The 20,211-nt window shown below is 47.4% G+C and overlaps 6 protein-coding genes across 6 annotated transcripts; 4 read left to right on the plus strand and 2 right to left on the minus strand.

The window, feature by feature from the left end:
• Nucleotides 1-440: 440 nt before the first annotated feature.
• Nucleotides 441-1,047, plus strand: BDV27DRAFT_90626 (uncharacterized protein). The gene is made up of 2 exons (XM_032077919.1): nucleotides 441-846; nucleotides 999-1,047. The coding sequence occupies exon 1, from the start codon at nucleotides 533-535 to the stop codon at nucleotides 830-832; it is 300 nt and encodes a 99-aa protein (XP_031929552.1). The 5' UTR covers nucleotides 441-532; the 3' UTR covers nucleotides 833-846; nucleotides 999-1,047.
• Nucleotides 1,048-6,177: 5,130 nt separating this feature from the next.
• Nucleotides 6,178-7,104, minus strand: BDV27DRAFT_125170 (uncharacterized protein). The gene is made up of 2 exons (XM_032066263.1): nucleotides 6,784-7,104; nucleotides 6,178-6,713 (listed from the first exon to the last, which is right to left on the minus strand). Exons 1-2 carry the CDS (start codon nucleotides 6,800-6,802, stop codon nucleotides 6,478-6,480), a joined length of 255 nt encoding a protein of 84 aa, XP_031929553.1. The 5' UTR covers nucleotides 6,803-7,104; the 3' UTR covers nucleotides 6,178-6,477.
• Nucleotides 7,105-9,841: 2,737 nt separating this feature from the next.
• BDV27DRAFT_90675 (putative cell division control protein Cdc25) lies at nucleotides 9,842-13,694 on the plus strand. The gene is made up of 2 exons (XM_032077920.1): nucleotides 9,842-13,130; nucleotides 13,182-13,694. Exons 1-2 carry the CDS (start codon nucleotides 9,933-9,935, stop codon nucleotides 13,449-13,451), a joined length of 3,468 nt encoding a protein of 1,155 aa, XP_031929554.1. The 5' UTR covers nucleotides 9,842-9,932; the 3' UTR covers nucleotides 13,452-13,694.
• Nucleotides 13,695-14,943: 1,249 nt separating this feature from the next.
• On the minus strand, nucleotides 14,944-16,579 carry BDV27DRAFT_125176 (Mov34/MPN/PAD-1 family protein). Its single transcript, XM_032066264.1, has 2 exons — nucleotides 16,418-16,579; nucleotides 14,944-16,343 (listed from the first exon to the last, which is right to left on the minus strand). The coding sequence occupies exons 1-2, from the start codon at nucleotides 16,443-16,445 to the stop codon at nucleotides 15,367-15,369; spliced, it is 1,005 nt and encodes a 334-aa protein (XP_031929555.1). The 5' UTR covers nucleotides 16,446-16,579; the 3' UTR covers nucleotides 14,944-15,366.
• Nucleotides 16,580-17,087: 508 nt separating this feature from the next.
• BDV27DRAFT_155863 (putative microtubule associated protein (Ase1)) lies at nucleotides 17,088-19,557 on the plus strand (the record flags this gene model as incomplete). The annotated part of the gene is made up of 4 exons (XM_032072223.1): nucleotides 17,088-17,204; nucleotides 17,260-17,312; nucleotides 17,375-17,589; nucleotides 17,639-19,557. 4 exons carry the CDS (start codon nucleotides 17,088-17,090, stop codon nucleotides 19,555-19,557), a joined length of 2,304 nt encoding a protein of 767 aa, XP_031929556.1.
• Nucleotides 19,558-19,639: 82 nt separating this feature from the next.
• BDV27DRAFT_90688 (uncharacterized protein) lies at nucleotides 19,640-19,998 on the plus strand. The gene has a single exon (XM_032077921.1). It carries the CDS (start codon nucleotides 19,722-19,724, stop codon nucleotides 19,917-19,919), a length of 198 nt encoding a protein of 65 aa, XP_031929557.1. The 5' UTR covers nucleotides 19,640-19,721; the 3' UTR covers nucleotides 19,920-19,998.
• The last annotated feature ends 213 nt before the right edge of the window (nucleotides 19,999-20,211 follow it).

Consider the following 20,211-nt stretch of genomic DNA (forward strand, 5'->3'; position numbering starts at 1 on the left):
GTTCTGTATAGGGACATAGTTTAGTTTTAGTTTCGGATTAGTTGGCTTCGGTCAGTTGTGGCTGCCTGCAAGCCAGCAGTCGCAATCGCGCCTAATCCCAGCCTCACTCGGAGACGCGCCCTCGTTCCGCGTGCCCCCAAGAGAGCTCCACACTCGATGGGACAGATTACAGGGTACATCCCTCTCTTTCCCAGGTCAGATGAGTCGTTGCTGGTGTCATCGTCTCTAATTCGGCATCCGTGTGCTTGTTCATCCCCCTATTTTTAAAGTTTCTTAGGCTCTACAAGCTAAGTCATGACGGTAACTTGCTATATGGCTATAGTCTGCCCGAACTATTAGATCGAATACATTTTTGGATGGTTTTATTATCCATTTCATTTTGAACGAAGACAGTTCTGTAGAAATAAAGTATGTACGAAAATCAATCAAAAAGACTCCGTAAAATCCCGGCATACCAGTGGGGCCTCCAGTACTGAAGGGGTTGGGAACCCGAGGAGCCCGTCAGACACGGTTAGTTACTAGGGTAACGCACATGACTTCAGAAGTACCACAAGGACGGTGTAGCTTACGCGACAACGTCACTGTCACTTTTGTGTTCACACAGATTGTATACTCCACGAGAATACTTTCTATCCTGATAGTGGCTTTCAGCGTGTTAAATGGATTTACCCCTCAACGGGGCTGGCTTTGTCGCAGACTCCACGACCTGGCATCACCGCCATCCCACCTACTTTTGATACTCGACAATCAGCACCCACCGCGGTCTTCTGATGCAGGACCCATATATCCACACTCCACCTTACCGATAACTAAGCCGTTAGTTTATCACTAAGACTAGTGATATATGTACGTACTTTTTTCTTACCTTCACCGCTTTAATCTGCCAGTGTTGTTGAAGGAGAGAGCGGTGAGCCGGCAGGCTTACTCTTTTGAGAACGACCTTTGGGCCTCGGGTCAGACAAAAGAACCTATTATTCGGCCTTTTCTGATGCGCCCAGCCTCTTAAATTCCTTCGAGCTTGAACGGTCCCTCGCGAAAATCTATCCTGGCAACTGGCGGGATTTCTTTTTTCTCACTCTGACTCTCTCTCTATTCGATCCACTTCCCGGTCATGCAGCGGTCCGGCCCAGAAACGCCCAGGATACGGAATTGATGGCCATGGGTTCCTGTTGGTGGATAACTAAGTTTTGTGTCGAGGATATGGCGGCTTTCTCGAAGACTGTCGGTATTGATTGATAGATATTGCATGCTTTGTTGTACAGATCCAATTGTGGCCTCAGGATAAGAGAGAGACCCGATGTTGAAGGGCCTGCGGACTCCGTCCCATCACTATCGATCTCGGCTCGCGCACGGGACCAGAACAAGAAAAATAGTGCAAAATCCTCCGTGCATACCGATCCATCCATTCATGATCGATCATTTCCAGTCCAGGCTCATATTCTCCGGGCGTGTGGTCCCCCCATTCCAGTAATGATTCGGTGGGTTTCGCTTCGGGTGGTTTATATCATGCCTATCACTCACTCGTTGTTTCTCTTTAATTTTTGGATCATCATCACGTTCATCATGTTCATTGCCATTCCAGAAAGGGGCAAAGAAGGAAAAAAGAAAATGGTCAAAGTTAAAATCCGAAAGAGCTGGAAACCTTGAGGACTCTCCTGCGCTCAACAAGCGAGTTGATTTGCTGCAGCTACCCGTCTTTATCATCCCTACGGTCCTATAGTTCGGTACGTAACCACATAGTCCCAGATGCAATAATGGGATCTACGGCCAGTCGATCGCTCCAAAAGAGTGGAAAACCCAAAGAAAATAAAATTTTGAATCATGAAATTCCATCTCTCCCGATTTCTGTCCCCACCAGGTACCGGTGCAGGATTCCAGGAACCTCTTCCCCGAGACCCCGTCCCTACACTAGTAAGCATCAGTAGCATGCAAACCGCCTTTTGGCTGCCGTCCCGGCAACTTCGTGAGAATTCCTGGATATGAACAAATGCAGGTTAGCGGAATCCCCCTCTCTTCCTTCTCCCCCTTCGCCGGCGGGGGGGAAAGAATATCGGTCTGGAATTCCTTAAACAGGCCATCGCCATGGAGTCGGTGAGCGCTGGCCATCAAGTTTGGGTAGATTCTTTCCATATGGTGCACGTTGTTGGGGATCTTTTTTTTCCTTTGTTAATTCCTTGACCGCTTCTATATATATTACACATGGCAGTGAGAAACTGGACTGTTGGTTTCGTTGGTCTCCACCGGTTAGTAAGGGCAAGAGAAAAAGGAAAATAAATCCAGAGCCACTTCAGATCGAAAGAAAAAAAGCATTAGAGTAAGAGGGTAGGGACTCGCCGCCCAATTTCAGTCTTTTTCAGTTAGTGTAGCTTCTCTCTCACATTTCTCTCGCACCCCGGTTCCTTTTTTCACCCTTTTTTTTTTTTTTTTTTTTTTTTTTTTTTTTTTTTTTTTTTTTTTTGGGAACTCCTTGACTTCAATCATTTTCTGTGCGGCTTCGCTAACCTGGATCGAAACCTAAGTCTGCCTCAGGCTAAACTAATTTACATTGCATAAGGCGATTCATATCCACTATCTAATGGGTTCTAGAACACCTTGGAGTTAAACATCTAATTCACCAAATGTATGTTGTGGCACGTTACTATTTCCTAAAGGCATTCAAATGTAGCTTTTGATAGAGCTGAACCATGGAATCTACCCGTTTGTCCACAATTGAGCGAGTGACGTTCCATGGTTCACACCCGCGGGACTTGCATGTCAGACGTAAAGTTGTCTTCAAAGGACAACAGGCTATCTGGCGTCTTACTGTAGTTGGCGGGTGAGACCAACTCTGTCTGCATTCGCTTGTCTCATTCTCTGTGTACTTCGCAAGTCGTAATATGTTTGCATGGGTGGATAAATAATGGTTGATTGTATATGTGCTTTTTTGGCGCCTAGTGGGATTGGGTAGTCTTCGGGTAATGATATATTTGTGTGTAGCTTGCCAAATATTGAACACGCATCTATAGAAGAATGCCTGTTACATATACTAAGCTACCAGGATGTATATTAAGACGACCTTCTTTTCTCTCTTTAGGTCTAGTTCTCACAATATTTGTCTAGTTTTGAGGTTTGCGTTCAGTTCTTTGCCTTCAGCAAGTCGTACTCGATCTTTAGAAGTGGTTACTGCATGTTTCAGAGAGACAACTGGTATCCCGCTTTTCCCAATTGTTACTCGCTCATGTACAAAGTATGCTAATAATAATAATAATAATAATAATAATAATACATACATACATACATACATACATACATACATACATACATACATACATAACGTTTCACAGCATAATAATTACCGTCTTGTGAAGAATTTACTACGCAAAAGCAATTATTGATCCATCAAACAAGTAATCGCGTAAAAAAAAAAAAGGAAAAAAAGAAACCACCCCACGGTAACTACTGCGGAACCACCAACACCAACACCACCCAACCGGTTCGCTAATCACCGATATACGTCTCCCACTCCCCACCAGAAACGGCCGATTGGAATCAGAGAAGGCTTCTGGAAGAGCATCGGCGTCGATTCTGCGACATCCGGCACAACCTCTGGACCAACCGTCGTCTCCCGGGAAGTTGGGAAGGGGGGCCGGAGCAAAGCCAAAAAAAAGGGGGAGGGGCAAGAGCGCGCGCAAACTAGAGTTCCACTGATTCAGCCTTGAGACTATCGAAATTTCCCTGGTTCATTTCGGATGCATGCTCGCTCGCTTGTCTATATGGGGAAGGACTTGACAAGGTATATGGAGTATGTTGGTTTTTTTTTTTTTTTTTTTCCTCTCACGGGGATGGTTTTTCGTAAGGGGTAGTCTTGCGGGATGATCGGATGGCCTCTTTGGTCCGATAGGTTTGTTCCTGAGAAGGATCCTGGTGTTGTGTGAGACATGGATGGAGTTACTAGGTTACCTGGGAACCTTAGTTGTTTGCCGCTCCCATGGGCGTGGTTGCGTGTTGCGTCGTGGATGTTTCCGGTGTTTATGTATACTTCGAACCTATCGAACTTTGAGGTTTGTACGGAGCTTGGGGGATTTTGTTCTCCGTATCTTTACCTTATGAATAGACCACTTGTCTGGGACTCACTAGATAGATAGCACTGCCCCGTAGCCAATTTTAACCCTGTAGTAGTTTCAGTAACTAACTTAGGCAGCCGTCGTTTCCGTCAGGGGGATCTACGATTAGTTAGTAGAGCAACGGCTACATCGGCACTCACTCGATTCGCCTGCCCCATTCACTCCATCGTGGGATAGAGATTATCAATTGCATGTGAGGGGCTTGCTCTTTCCCCCTCCTCACCCCTCTCACGATGGGGATTCCCCTTGCTAGTCTTTTATCTATCTTGGTATATGTGCCGGATTATCAGTTCTCGCCGCTGAATAGCTCTATATTGGATGCTGCAAGGAGAGAGATTCCGGTGTATATCAGGTTCTGCTTGGGGTGCCTCGGGGCTTTTCTTCGGCTTTGAGGGGTCCGATGCTTGTCTTGCTTTGAAGGGATTATTGAGTTATGGTTTTTTATGGGAGTTTTATATTCTCAGGGGCCGGTTTAGGCCTGTTGTGTGTTTTGATATGGTGTGCTGGGGTGACAATTGTCCTAGGTCAGGGCTATACTTCATTATCAGGACTCTGAGGTAGGTTGTCCATAGTCATATGCAAGTATTGGAAGAGTAGAGAATAGTTAAATGGATATAGTTCAAACGTAGGGGAAACCAGTGCCCTATCGGCGTCATTGATATATATACAAGGTCTACGTTGAGGTTAGGGTGTAGTGACACTGTACCTTGGACACAATCAATGACTTGCCATGCCATCCTAGATACCTTCTACAAAATACGATAACAACCATTTAATAAGATCAAATGGTCCACAGAGAACGTCCATTTAGATTAGTACGAAGGCTTTCTCTACTTCTTGAGAATAGTAAGTAGACATACAAGATAACCAGCTCTACACCCATTCAAAGGAAACCCACGTAGAAGAGAAATTGGGCTACACCATCCAACTATAGAAAAGCCTCTTCTTCAATTCTTCTTTCGGCTTTTGATAGCGGCGATGTACTGACCATCCACAGATTTTCATCCAATGTTCCTGTCAATTCATAATTCGATTAGACCACCTCGATTGTGGTGCTCAACCCAGTGATAGAATGATATATAGTAACAACCAACGCATATCTCTATCTTTGGACCGGGAGATAATATCAAACCCAAAGACTCCTGCATCCTAAGCCCCCGACTACTTTGAAGACTGGTACAATGTATGTCCTATACCCAGTGAGACCATGCATGATATTGAACATTTCGCTGATAAATCCCCAGAAATTAAGCATTAGTGTTAGACATTCTCTCCATGGCGTCTGCCATAGCGAGTTCTTCATCTGGACATGCTTTTGATTAAATATACCCTTATGAGTTTCTCAGCGAACCAGGGCTTGTGCATAGTCAACCACCACGCCAGAGGACGGAAGCGCACAGTTATATAGAAAGTCGATGACGACGATCGAGGATGCATGCCTACTCAGATATTTGACTAGACGCCGACGGTGTCTCTGATAATAGTATTAGGATAACACATGGTCGTGTGACTTCTTTATATGATTGCGAGCTGCTACTCCCTAGGTAAGTTGCCAACCATGCCTCTGATACTTTTTATTATGTACCTTACTCCTGGCGCCAGAGATATATAGGGTCTAATATACTCCGTACGTAGTGTTGCTTCGAGGCTCGGACCGGTTCGTAACTTATAGTAAGACTGCCATGGTAGGAATCCACGAAGCTGCTCAAGGAAACGGGGTTACATCGAAGCGACAACAGTGAGGTGGAGGGTGTAGTTTATCATTTTCTAATAACTACTTACATAGTGTACGTCTATGGCTCTGTGAGATCAAGAATAACCATCTACGCCTTCGTTATAGCATAGAGTATATCAACATCCATCGTCCACAAACGAAAGAATATAGATACAGAAAACACCACCCCAAGCAATACGACTCACCACACAACAGAATCTCCACCTGATGGATACCACGCACACCTCCCTCCCTCACAAATCCCCTCAATAGCCATTCCCATACTTCCAAGATCCCCAAACCCAAACCCAAGCCCCAAAATCTCGTATCCCCATCCTTCCCCCACCCCTGAACCAAACCCGATATACCCTCCTTCGCCACCCCAGCCTAACGCTCCTACCCTTCCAACTCCCATAATCTGCAAAAATAAAAAGTACAGTATCTAAGAAAATTCCAATACCCCCATAAAACCCCTCTCCACAACCAATCTTACCAGTAACCAAACATATAACGCATGGACCACCGGAACAATGCCATGGTATCAAGGTTAGGGAGGTCAAAGCTGCGCAGGGCAGCCACGGTATACGTCAATGGCGTGGGTTCAGTGTGTCAAAGTGAATGCGAAACAAGGCCATGCGTAAAGTGTATTTAGGTCCGGCGTTAAAAACACGTGGTTTTGGGGGTCAGTGCTGGGAGTTTGGATCGGGTGGGTTTGGCTGTTTGAGGGGTTATTGGTGTTATTTTGGTATTGGAATATGGGATGGTGGGAGATTGAGGGGGAGATATTATGATATTTAGGGTTGTATTCGGGGATTGGTGGATGGCAATCGAAGGTGTATTTGCTGGGGAGGAATTGGTGGGCTTGGAATGATGTCGTAGATCTAGGTATACATTATCTATGGTGGATTACTCTGGATTTACAAGAAATTAAAGCCATGTGGAAATGAAATTTATGATTAAACGTACGAGAAATGGAAGTGAGCATTTCACACTGACTGGGGTAGTCCTGAAGGTACTTTTCATGCCATATCTTGAGAATTCCTCAACAGACGCAAAACGTTGGTCTGGAGGCAAGGAGTGATGACAGAAAACCGGGAATGAGACCACAGGACCATTATAGATTGAATAGATTGAGGGTCAGTTCTCCAAAATTGAGAGATCCAATTTCCATTTCAGGGATGTAGTTGAGCTACCGGATTAAGATTCCGGCTGGAAAGATACGGAGATACTTCCTATCTATCTATATATCACAAATGGATATCTGCAACGGCTCATAGGAGACTGGATCTAATAGGATCGACTTTGAACGCCGCAAAACATCGCCCTATGTGGCGTCTGACAGCTCACCTGCAAGGTGGTATGACTTGCTTTGACGTTGCGTTGTGTGTCAAGTGACTCGCGGACTTCTTCGATTCTGGTTCTGCGAATCGATAGCGGCTGTTCAAACCCGTGGAAATGTGGGTTGGACCGTATATGACATGATCAATGGGGAAAACTACTTGTAGTATGTTGTGGAGGTCACATGTGGTGCATATTGGATATTGAACTATGTTCAGGAATCTCAAAATTAAGGTGATCCGAGAAAGGAAGCCCGATACAGAAACTTTGCTCATCCGCCAATTATTATCGCGGATCACACAAAGAAGGTTAACTAATTAACTAATAGTAAAGGCTCACAAGTTCTAGAAATCCTAAAAGCCCCTGATCCGCCGCATGTATCGTCATAAGTTGTACAGCCTAAACCGTCTTGGCTTCGTTCCGTTGGAATTGACACGAAACTCCAGTCTCAGGGCTACCGAGGATTACATCACTTTATTCTGTTCCGTGGGTAAGCTCGTATAATGTGTATAGGAATGTATAATCACTTCTCCGAAGAGGGTTGCATGCCAACTCTATATGTGATTGATGGATGAACGATGGTGTGGGGCCCGTATGAGTAAGCTATTATCAGCGTAGTTTAATAGGGCATTGGCATTGGCATTGGCATTGGCATGTTTATAACATGTGCCGTTTCATTGTGGACGGCTACCTATCATCCTAGTTGAAGATACTTAGCATTCCCCCCCGAGCGACTTCAACTCGGTGTTTACTATCCGAAAATGTCGAGTGGCACTGCGGTTGATCATGAATTGGGTGCCTTCATGCGACCTGCCGCACCTAAGAGGCAAATCATGGACTATACATCGCATCGAATTGTGATTAATCCTCCGGAACGACACACGCACAGGGCATTCCTCATGCATAGAATGCATATAACGATAGGAAAGCGGATTACCAAATAAGGCCGAGACCTCTCAAGGTTCATGGATGACTATAGGTATAATACGCGGTTTTGTAGGTCCATGGTGGTGCAATCGTGCCTCCCGCCTGTCCAGACGGTGTGAGTATTGGCAATTATTGAAGTAATACGTAGTAATATATATGATTCTACTAAGACCCATTTCATTTCGTAAAGTCCCCATCAGTCGAGACTGTTGCGGAGTATTTTTGGAGTGCAACGCGAGCTAAAATTCTCCACAGGAAATGGAGACAACAAGTGGTTGAAAATACAAGTCGGTCAGATACCAAAGATTACGGAGACGATCCTGTCTTTTTATTTTTTTTTTTTCTCATTTGTATTTTATCTATACTGTTTTGTTCTTTTTTGCAAGGAGGCATGGAAAGCAAGTATTATGGACAACAAGATCATGTTTATAACTTTATATGGAGTAGTATCTACATTTTGCCTTAGAAATAAAAATAAAAAAAAACCCATTTCCCCAACTTTATATATTGCACAGCCAGCCCAATCATCGAAAGTCAAGAGTAGCGGAAATGCGGTCGAAACCACCTAGGTTCCAGCCTCTTTGTTCCGAGAACCAAGGCTACAGACGCGCTTTTAAATCGTAGAGTGACCCGTTAAGAAAGATGGAGCAATGAAGGTTGGGTGTTTGTGGTACGGGGAACTGGTTAGACTTTTTAGCGACCAGCAAGCGCCTATCAACGCATCAAAGGCGACAGTTTATGCATGGCCCGTAAAGTCAAAAGGTCAAGAGGGCTCGTGCTGGCTGCTGGTCCGCGTCTCCGTACCGACCTTATTTGGTTTCGTTACCTGTAATCTACCAGGTACTTCGTACGTGAGGCTTAATGGCCTACACACACGGGGCGCAGTCGTTGACTTGGGGCAATTTATAGCCCCCAAGCTGAATGTTTGTGGCGAAAAAAAAAATTTAAGGAAAAAAGAAGGAAAAAAAAAATCTACCCCAACCAACAAGAGTACATCCCTACACCTTGCCCGATATTATTGTTCCCTATCAGCTGAATGCAGGTGAGAAAAGGGCCAAGAATAGAAATAAAAGAAAAATCGAACAAAAAGTGCCCCTCTTAACTTTCGTTGACCGGCTGTATCAACCGCGGGTAGATAGATACTAGGTTAGGTATCTTAACAGGTAATTGGAGTACGAGGAAATGGGCAGGTACGGTAATTTAGAGAGGGTGGTATTGAAAAATTACAGACTTACTTCCCGTAAGTAGGTAGTACTCCTCTCTGTAGTAGTAATCGGTGGACGGACCAGGCGGTATTGCAGGTTGTCACTTTCCTCCACTCACACCCAGTCCATCTGCCCACCACCCGAATGGACGGACTGTTGCGAACCTCCCCTAAAACTCCCTGAGACCCTCTCTTTCACTCGCTCTCTTCCTCTCCTGGACGGTCTCTTGCTCTCCTTTCCCTTCGATTTCCACATTTTCAGTGTTCTTCACTCACTCTTCCTTTCAGTCTCACATTGAAACAAAAGATCTTCACTGGACGCCATATCCGGGGCCCATTCGAACCGTGTCCTTGCCACTTTTATCGTTATCGCCTTTTGCCCTGCCACCACCCGTGCGGTGAACCCACTATAGCCTACTACATTTCTCCCGCAGCGTGATTCTGCAACCAACCCGCACCGCATTCCCCTCCTAACGGATCCTTCGACATTTACTTGCCGATCTAGTCATGACCAACGCCTTTCGTTAAGCTCGTCCAGCCGTTTGTCGCATGGGACGTAGCGTACTGATTACCAGTTTATCTTGTCTCCCTCCCCCGCCCCTTACCGTCTCCCCATTTTATTTAGTATTTACCAAAGTCAATTGGAATGCACGACACCCGCTTGGCAGAGCCATTGGTTATCGACACTAAATCGGCGCTGGCGACCAAGACGGGCACTACTATCACAACCACGTTTGCATTCACCGAGGAGCAGGTGTCTACTCCCACGACTGCCCCCGGGAGTCGCAGTCGTGGAAGCAGCCTCTCTTTCCAGTTTCGAGATAAGAGTGTCGATCAGTCGCCTCAAGGACATCAATCACCCGTCAAGATGACTGCCACTGGACGCTTTACTCCCAGCCCCGAACCAGCACCTACTCTGTTCGTGCGGGCCATGTATGATTACGATGCCGACGACCATACCAGTCTAAGTTTTCGGAGAGGGGATATCATTCAGGTTCTGAACCAACTGGAGACCGGCTGGTGGGACGGAGTGATCAACAATAGCGTCCGGGGCTGGTTCCCTAGCAATTACTGTACCATTATTACAGACCTCAGCGAGCTCGAGGAGCATGTATCGAACGGCCATGAGGATGGAGACATCAGTGCGGAGTCTGGCCTTGGGGAGGAGTATGAGGAGGACCGCGAGGAAGACGAGGTTGACTCTGCAGGAAATTCGCGCGATTCACAACCGATACTGCCTATTGAAGGCACGGGACCTTCAAATGAGCAGGAAGAGGCCGCCTTTTGGATTCCGCAAGCGACCCCCGATGGCCGTTTATTCTACTTCAACACTCTCACCGGCTACAGCACCATGGAGTTGCCGTTCGAAAACCCCTCTACGAACGAAACAGGTCCTTACGACCGCAATACCTTTTTTGTGCCCAACCAGACTAGACCTCCCCCAGAACTAATGGCCCGTGGTTTCGAACGAGACGAGGATGACTATGATGGCTCCGCGTCCGAAGCGGAGGGCGAATCCCTGATGCTTGCTTCTCAGGATTCTATGTCTCGGAGACGGCAGTCCTATATCGACGGCGTATCCCCCGCAACTTCCATGGATTCCTTACACCCACCGTCTACCACCAAATCGATTAACGAAGGGAAGAGCTCGTTTCGAAGCCTGTCTAAGGCTTACAGCTTTGGAACCGCCGCTAGCAGTACTACATCACTTTCCGACAATTTCCACAGACCTTCTATTTCTTCGGAAGCTCCCTCGCATTTTGTCGACGATGGTGCATCGGCCCCCCTGACGTGGCCATTACTCGTTGATAACATGCGCAATGCTGTCGAGGCCTATCGCCAGACCTTATTGAACGGTGATCGCTCAGAATACGTGAGAAAGGCCGAAGATATATCCGACCATCTGCGTATGCTTCTGGCTGCTGGTTCCGATACCACGGACAATCATTCCGGAAACCCGTCGATTATCTCCACAAATAAGGCTCTGTACCCTCACTTCAGGGACATGATGTCGAAATTCTCCAAACTAGTGCTCTCATCGCACATTGCTGCGGCTGACTGGCCAAGTCCGGATTCCGTCAACAAATGCTTACAAGAGGCAGATGGGGTTATGCAAGGAGTGTATGGTTATGTCGATATTGCAAGACAGCAGCGTGGTGACTTCATTCAGCGAATCGTTCCGGGCTTTGTGGTAGGTAGCTGTTCAGGCGGTGGCTGGCAGAATAACGGTGTCACTCTCAATGATTCAGGCCCGACGTCGTTCTTAGACCAGGATGGAGGGGACACTCGAGCTGAGCCAGCGGTGCCACTCGATGCAGCGCTTTTGGATCATATTGACATTCTGCGGAGGTCTTTTGTTGGAAGCATTCGCCGACTAGAGGAGCGGTTGTCACTCAACCAGAAGAAGATCGTCACGGTTGCTGAGCATCATGAAATCGGCGATTCTGTCTCCGCCGCTGCTATCAAGGTCATCGAGCAGTTTCGTCCTTGGATCTCTTCTGTCGAGTCGATCAATCTGGCGCCTTTGGGAACTAGTTTCCAAAACCCGCAATTGGTCGATTTTAGTTTACAGAAACAACGGGTTTACGATGCGATTGCCGATTTTGTCCTTGGCTGTCAGGCTGTCACGAGCCCCCTGGGCGATGAATGGGCTGAATTGCGCGGAGATTCCCTCGAAGATCGTCTGAACGCCGTGCGAGGCGTTGCTAGGCAACTTGAGAACTACGTTTCCCAAATCGGGTTCTCCCTGTCTCTCCTGCTCGAGCAGATTCCTGAGTCTACTGCAGCTTTCCGTAGCGAGAGTCGTCTGGGCCAAGATAACGAGGGTTTGAAGGCTCCGCATAGCCGTACGGACTCTCAGGCTAAAATTGCGGACGAGTCAATTGGAATCCCATCTTCTTATTCCGTCAATCCCCCACATGACAAAGTGCGACGCAATATGGATAAGGCACAGAGATTCTTCGGACAAGCCCCGCCATCTGCAATCACTCGAGAACCAATCCGGGAACCTGTCCGGGAGCCGGAAGAAACGCCTTGGTTCTTGAAGATGGATCATGAAGGTGAAGTATTTTACGATACCAAAAACGATGTGCCTACCTTGAAATGCGGCACGCTAGCAGGACTAGTGGAACACCTGACTCGACATGACAAACTTGATGCTTCTTTCAACAATACTTTCCTCCTTACCTACCGTTCCTTTACTACTGCCGCCGAGCTCTTCGAGCTGCTAACTCAGCGCTTCAATATCCAACCCCCGTTCGGTCTAAACCAAGAAGAGATGCAGATGTGGGTTGACAGAAAGCAAAAGCCTATTCGATTCCGTATAGTCAACATCCTCAAGAGCTGGTTTGAAAACTTTTGGATGGAACCAAATGATGAAGCGCATATGAAGCTTCTGGAACGTGTCCATGCTTTCACCAAGGATTCCATCGCTACTACGAAAACTCCGGGTTCGCCTCCGTTGCTGACGGTTATCGAGCAACGTCTTCGTGGTCAGGACACGACTGTCAAGCGGCTTGTTCCTACGCAAGCGGTTCCTGCCCCGTCTCCTATTGTCCCGAAGAATATGAAGAAGCTTAAATTTCTGGATATTGATCCAACAGAGTTTGCTCGCCAGCTGACAATCATCGAATCACGACTTTACTCCAAGATTCGACCTATAGAATGTCTGAATAAAACGTGGCAAAAGAAAGTTGGGCCTGACGAACCGGAGCCTGCAACTAACGTGAAAGCTCTCATCCTTCATTCCAACCAGCTGACAAATTGGGTTGCGGAGATGATCCTCAGTCAATCTGATGTCAAGAAGCGTGTGGTTGTTATCAAGCACTTCGTTAACGTAGCAGATGTATGGATATTTCCCCACCACATTGATGGCTATTGCTGACAGAACTATCAGAAATGCCGTGCCCTGAACAATTACTCTACACTGACATCTATTATCTCTGCCCTCGGAACGGCGCCGATCCATCGACTTGGCCGGACATGGGGCCAAGTTAGTGGACGCACGTCCACAATTCTGGAGCAAATGCGTAAACTCATGGCTAGCACGAAAAACTTCGGTGAATACCGTGAAACTCTGCACTTAGCAAACCCGCCATGCATTCCATTCTTCGGTATGAGATTAGGACTGATCGACCTAAACCCCACCTCTATCCTCCGTTTTTAGCTGCGGGGACTAACCCAATTTCCCTAGGTGTTTACTTGACCGATTTGACCTTTATCGAAGACGGCATTCCATCTCTTACGCCATCAGAGCTGATCAACTTCAACAAACGCGCCAAAACCGCGGAAGTAATCCGAGACATTCAGCAATATCAAAACGTCCCCTATCTCCTGCAGCCCGTCCCTGAACTGCAGGATTACATTCTCAGTAATTTACAAGCGGCGGGCGACGTGCATGACATGTACGACCGGAGTTTGGAAGTGGAACCCAGAGAACGGGAGGACGAGAAGATTGCGAGGTATGCTACTACAGCAGGTAGAGACATGAGCACCTTGGCTATTGCGACCTTGGCCATGTCGATGCGATAATGCTTTTCCTTCTTTTATTTTTTCCATGTGCACCTTCCCACTTGATGCCCTTTTTCATGACCTTGTGTGTTTGCTTTGGTGTTTAGGCCTGGTGTGGCGATACCCATATCTTTTTCAGATACTATTTCTCTTTGAAGGACGTCTTGATTGATTGATTGATTACATGATGACTAACTGTGTTTTCCCCAACGCGTAGACTGCTGTCTGAATCGGGCTTCCTGTAAGCCGGCGAACTCCGTTTCTCCGTCGGGGTATAGATTGCGATACGTGGAGACCCCTGTCGCTGCATCCACTACGCACGTGCCGAGTTGTACCGCCGGCAACCCGACAAAAGTTTATCACGAGCGATCACCTACACTAATGGCTTCCATGCGAGGTGATTGGCGGCGATAACATCCCTGGCGTTTACGACGACTCACTAGAACGACGCCGTCTACCATCTATGCGACCGTGCGAAAGAAGGATCAGTCGACCTCGGCCTTATCAAATTATATGACGCGGCATGTTGGAAACTACCTGGGGTCGACCTGCAAGACATACTTGCGCTGCTCGAGAGCGCTTGTGCACGTTTGCTCTAGCCGCTCACCAGGATTCCTCGACGTCCCCTTCAAGCTGTTTTGACCTCATATGACGCGACGTTCATGTCCATGCTATTGGCTAAACCGAAAGGTTACGGCCCGGGCGCCATATGATCACTTGATCATTCTGAGCATCTTGTCCCAGTTTGGTCTATCGACAGCCTAACAAAGAAAGAGAAAATTAGAAAAAAAAAGAATAAAAAGAATAAAAAGGACAAGTTGAGGGGGCTTCGAATATTATACGAACCCCCCGACTTAGCGCCCCACAGCTACTTGAATCGCATGTGATAGAACGATTGCAGTGGAAGCTTGTGATACCCTCGACCTGTTTTTGTTTATTGTATTTTATCTTCGATTTTGCGGACGGGACCACTCTTTACCTTCAGACGCTACCAACTTAACCCCGGCACGGCTTTACTATTTCTTTTGTTCTTTCCCGCCTTCACCACCTCGGCGGTCTTACAGTCCCTTGGTTTTTCTTTATCCTATCATCTACCCGCGTATATTCTTGACCGTGTCGATCATTTTGTACACTGTTTTCCTTTTTTTTTTTTTTGTATGAGATTGTCGTCCGTGTCTTGGTTCCCCCGGCTTCATGATAAGGGTTTCCACGGGACTGGGGTCTCGTTCACGATGGATAATGATACGTCACGACATAGGATAACATTGTATGTTGTCCCAGCTTTGTACACCCCATGTGTCCTTCCTTTCTGTTCTTGTACCTACCTGTTTAACTACGAAGGTATATATCTTTAGTCTTATGTGCTACATCTATAAGAATAAATTGTACAAGAAAAATGCGCAAGTTTAGCCAAGATATCTCGTCATAATTCGTCGTGTTGCTCAGGAGCATCTAATACATATGGGCCGAGAAGCGCCTTTGACACCGAAAAAACTCTCGGTAGAAGCTTAAACCCAACATAGAGTCGTACCACCATTCGTAATATCTGTTTCACTTGAAACTATGGCTGTTTATGTCTCTGCCTTGCTATTCTCGCCGATGCCTTGGAAGAGCTTCATCTTGACTTCGGCTGCTAGAAGGCCCTTCACTTCCTCTGATACAATTCGCTGCCCATCTCGCACGACTTTCTCCAACTGTTGATCCTTAACAGCAGTAGTTCCGGCCCGTGAGGGATTGCTTTCAATACCACGCGCGGCCCGTCTAACTTTCTGGCTAAGATCCATCATCTGTTTGCTACCATAATCACGGGTAGTAAACAGAGGGCTCTGACTGAGAGTAGCCACCCAATATTTGTTCCACAGAAGTGACAATATCTCGGTATCAAGAGCGCTCTTAAAAAGCGATACCTCAAGTGAATAGTAATGGGATGCATGCGCTCCAAAGTCCTCCGCTTTGTTAAGCGGTACGGTCTGATACTCATCATCCTCTTGCTCTTCTTTGGGTGGCGTATAATCCTTAGGGAACGTTCTGAAAGCCCCAATATCTACCTTCCCTGCCGAAATGGTCCGCTCTGGATCAATGACCACGGCAACAAACGGCCCGCCGAGCTGCTGCATATCCTGCGTGGTGACATCGATCCCGGATAACCAGCAACCATAACCAGGGTGACTGTGATACCAGCCGACTGCATTTTCCATCCGTCCTGCATCTCGACATGCCTGGAGATAAGACACCATGTATTCATTTGCTTCTTCTTGGGCGTTCACTCGAGTCTCTGTTCCTTCGACGGGGAGACGAAATGCATCAGTTACAACAAAGGTTTCTGGCAGGATGTAGCCTTGCATTAGGCCCATGACTTCGAGGGACCCGCCCGAGCGTGCATGCATCACCATCTTTAGTAGCGCGACGGCGGAGATCCGTATCGATTTGAAATAGTGGGGGTCTCTGGCCCATGGGCGCTCCGCACTGAGGGCTTTGTGTGTTTCTTCATCGTACCGATAGAGGGTGTCTCGTTGGGGATCTATGAGGCTGATGGCATTTTCGAGCTCTGGAGTGGGAGGAAGCTAATTGTTAATAATGGATGTTGTCTTTGATAACATTGGGGTAATGCTTAGTACGAACCCCAAGACTGCTGTGCAGCCTTCTGCATGATGATGATGATGATGATGAATGGGTGGTTTTTGGGCAACAAGGAGTGATGGGGCTGTGGGGTGAAAAGAAAGGATAAATAGTAGTCTATAGAAGGATTTGCGGAGAGGAGTTAAAACAACTGGCTGACTTCGGTGATGTCTGATCTATCAGATCGTGATCTACTTCAAAGCAGCAGTTGGAGTCCAGACGTGGAGAGGGCGGTGAGTCGAGCTATGGCAGAACAAAGCGGTGAGGGGCTGCGTGGACTGTTGCTGGAGTAACGGAACGCAATCAACAGGGGCCGGGAGGGAATCTCGATCGCGGCTGCATCTTGAGGGAGCGGCACTATTATTATTATTGTTCTATCCCATCGCATCACTGCCTCGATTGACGCCCCCTTCCCCTCTCTACCCTTGCATACGTCTGCAAGTGCTCAGCTATACATAAAGCCTGCGGGTAGCCCCTTGTTCTCGCAGATGACATCCGACCTCTGAGTCAATCGTTTGCTATTGTTGCAGATTCACGCTGGTGGATTTTCGTGTCTCACAGCTGCAGTGCTGAAGGCGCATCGCCGCCAGAGACTACATGATCACGAAACCTTAAAGGCGTGGATATACTCTCGTTATATTTCTTTTGTTAACTTAAAGCGCGGGCACACGCGATGGCCGTCGACACTAGCTACTTGACCACCCAGGTCAATAATATTGTCGCTCAGCTACATGGCATCTATGATGAGATCGGCGTTCCGAACCATGAGCGCGACTCTCGAGAGGCGGAGGTTGGCTTACTCAACACTTCCTTGTTTGTCAACTGATACTAAGAAACAACTATAGCTGTTCAGTGCTCTGTCCGATACTCTAAACAATCATCTCAAGCTTGTTGACAAGTGAGTTCTACCGGTGTTTCAACCTGACGGAAAGGCCTCTCGGATGTTAACGGAATCAATAGCGAGAAAAATGAGATGACAGAGGAGGCGCGACAGCTCATCATTGCAATCGAGCAAATGGAGGAGTCTTTAGAGGATGAGAAGGCCAATGGCGAGTATCAGCTGAATCGCGATGACTTGCGTATAACTTATCCTCTCAAACGCTGTCTTGCTTTCCTGCGCGAAAAGCATAATGCACTCAGCAAATTACATCACGATCGCTTTGAACAGGTGAAGAGTATGTTATGCTGTCGCCAATGATCGAATGGCTTGCTAACGACATGCAGAACTCGTTGTGGCTCTCGAGTCATACTCATCGCACCTCGAAGCTTCTTTTGTTACCATTGCTCTTCCCCCTACAGCACCAGGATCATCTATATCGCCTAGTTTCAACTTGTCTCGCCAATACGTGGATGATTTGAACGACGAGTTTTCAAGAGTTTACGAAGAATATGAGCGACGTTTCGAGTTTGTCAAGACCACTTGCGAAGAGATCATCAAGCTCTGGGCTGAGCTCGGGACCCCTCAGGCCCAAACCGATTCCAACATCGTTAAGCACTACAAAGAATCCCCTGAACAGTTGGGACTTCACCAATCCGACCTGGCCCATCTGAAGGCAAAGCGAGAAAAGCTGTTGGAGGAGAAGAGAAGTCGGGAGCGCAAGATCGCAGAACTCAGAAATGCCGTGGAAGCACTTTGGGAGCGCTTTGGAGTTGAGGAGTGTGACAGAAAAGCTTTCCTCTCGGCGAACCGCGGCTGTGGTCTCCGTACAATCAACGAATTTGAAGAAGAATTGGAGCGGCTCAACGAACTCAAGAAACAGAACCTACATCTTTTTGTCGAAGATGCGCGATGCCGACTGCAAGAGCTCTGGGATAGTCTCTACTACTCAGAAGAAGAAATGCTCGACTTCACTCCTGCCTTTTCTGACGTTTACAGCGATGCTTTGTTAGAAGCCCATGAGGCAGAAATTACCCGGCTGGAGGCATTGAAGGAGCAGCGTGCTTCAGTATTGCAGCTCGTAGAGAGGCACCGTAGCCTCCTCGCAGACCGAGAGGCCCTGGCCGTGTCAAGCCAAGATGCATCTCGTCTCATGGCGCGTGGAACCAGCGGACAAAGACGTGATCCAGGAAAGCTTTTGAGAGAAGAGAAAATGAGGAAGAGGATTGCTAAGGAGCTGCCTAAAGTGGAAGCGGACCTGCGGAAAGAACTGGAGTACTTCGAGGACGAGTTTGGCCGGCCGTTCCTCGTTCATGGAGAAAGATATCTCGATGAGCTCACTCCAGTCGTCGCTAAACCTCCACCTCGTTCTAAGACACCATCCGCCGGGCCAGGAAGCGTGAGGGGAGGATCTATGAGGCAACAGCCCCCTTCTCGCCCTGCCAGCGTTATGAGAGGACCTCCTCCCCCCCGGTCTACTACAAAAACCCCTACTGGAAATGGTTCAATGAAATACAACACCATCGGGCCATCCCGAGCCCCATCTAGAGCCGGTGCTAAGTCTCCTTCGAAGATCCCCGCTCGCGTCCCCTTGAGTAATATGCCTCATGGAAGCAACTCCCCCGCGCGCAGCGGTACTCCAGGCCTTTATTCCTCTAACACAATGAACGGCAAAATCCCAACTCGTGCTCCGCCACCAAGGATGCGAGCTTTGACTGGTGGAGAATCACGAGATGAGCGAAGCAGCTACTTGTTCGAGCCTCCACGAAGTGCTAGTGCACTGTCTAATGCTTTTGTTCGGCCAGTCAGCCCTGAAGATGTTTATGACGATCGTAACCAACGCTCATTTATGAGCTCTTCAGCTTTCTCACAGCGATCTACGGGATTCTCTCAATCAACACAATCCTCGGCATCGTCCTTGTCCATAAACTCTATGGGATACCCGCGACCGAATCCATATCTGCAGCGTGCTCCCCCACCGGCCCCGAGACAAGTGTCAAATGCGTCAACCATCAACACGGGCAACTCTGGGTCGGAGAACTGGGAGACATTCGACAGTGGATCTGAGTCTGAAGCTGACGCCAGTGACGTTTACTATGCCAAGCTTCGTGCTGCCCATGGCAAGCGAATGGCTCTTGACGACTTGGCAGGAAAGAAGCCCAAAGGCATCCGAAGTGTTAGCCCAGACGAGCCAGCGGTAAACCCGAATGGCGTCCGTGTAGCGGGGAGTGATGCCGGATGGACAGATGACCTGGAGCCTTACTAGAAAAGAAGTCCATTGCTCAACTAAATCGTTTTGGCTTTTCTTGTTTTTTGCGCACCTCAGGCACTTCCGAAAAGACGGACTTACGAGACCACTCGATGTTGACGATTCTATGATTGCTCTCGCAATGTTTAATTTTATCTTGACTAGGCTGGGGACGCTGTATAATGGTTGAGCTCTCTGGTGATTTGATAGGCCTGGGCGATCCGAGTGATGTTGCTCTGTCGCCGACGTTAATTTCTGTGTTAAAAATTTTGGGATTATACCCTGGTTATGTTTTCGCTTTTTCTTTTATGGTGATCTTTGCTCTTAAGCCCGCGAAACTTGTTGGCAACTGCAGCAACGATGGGGACGACAACGAATGAAATGAGCCGACGCTTTTTCTACTACCATCTAACTGTTCAAAGAGACAGGTTACCTTCTTGTATTATGCTTGGTTTGTCCGTTTGATAATTAACTCATTTTCTACCGAAAAAGTAGACGTGGATAGCCATTGACTGGACGAGTCCTTCACTACTTATGTTTAATTTGCCATTCTGTTTGATTCCTATTGTGCTTTTTTTCTCCTTCTTTATTGTTTGGCGAGGTTGTCTCTTGGTCTTTTTTTCTTTTTTTCTTTCTTTTTTTTCTTTTTTTACAATGTTACAGCATGTTTTT

The sequence above is a fragment of the Aspergillus caelatus genome, assembly GCF_009193585.1.
Source record: "Aspergillus caelatus strain CBS 763.97 unplaced genomic scaffold BDV27scaffold_50, whole genome shotgun sequence".
Lineage (NCBI taxonomy): Eukaryota > Fungi > Ascomycota > Eurotiomycetes > Eurotiales > Aspergillaceae > Aspergillus > Aspergillus caelatus.

What these genes read in the sequence shown, in the direction of transcription:
- BDV27DRAFT_90675 (XM_032077920.1), top strand. Translation starts at nt 9,933, where the DNA reads ATGCACGACACCCGCTTGGCAGAGCCATTGGTTATCGACACTAAATCG. An exon ending in ACTTCGTTAACGTAGCAGAT is followed by an intron (nt 13,131 to 13,181) that starts GTATGGATATTT and finishes CAGAACTATCAG; the next exon opens with AAATGCCGTGCCCTGAACAA.
- BDV27DRAFT_90626 (XM_032077919.1), top strand. Translation starts at nt 533, where the DNA reads ATGACTTCAGAAGTACCACAAGGACGGTGTAGCTTACGCGACAACGTC.
- BDV27DRAFT_90688 (XM_032077921.1), top strand. Translation starts at nt 19,722, where the DNA reads ATGGTTGAGCTCTCTGGTGATTTGATAGGCCTGGGCGATCCGAGTGAT.
- BDV27DRAFT_125176 (XM_032066264.1), bottom strand. Translation starts at nt 16,445, where the DNA reads ATGCAGAAGGCTGCACAGCAGTCTTGGG. An exon ending in GGCTGCACAGCAGTCTTGGG is followed by an intron (nt 16,344 to 16,417) that starts GTTCGTACTAAG and finishes CTCCCACTCCAG; the next exon opens with AGCTCGAAAATGCCATCAGC.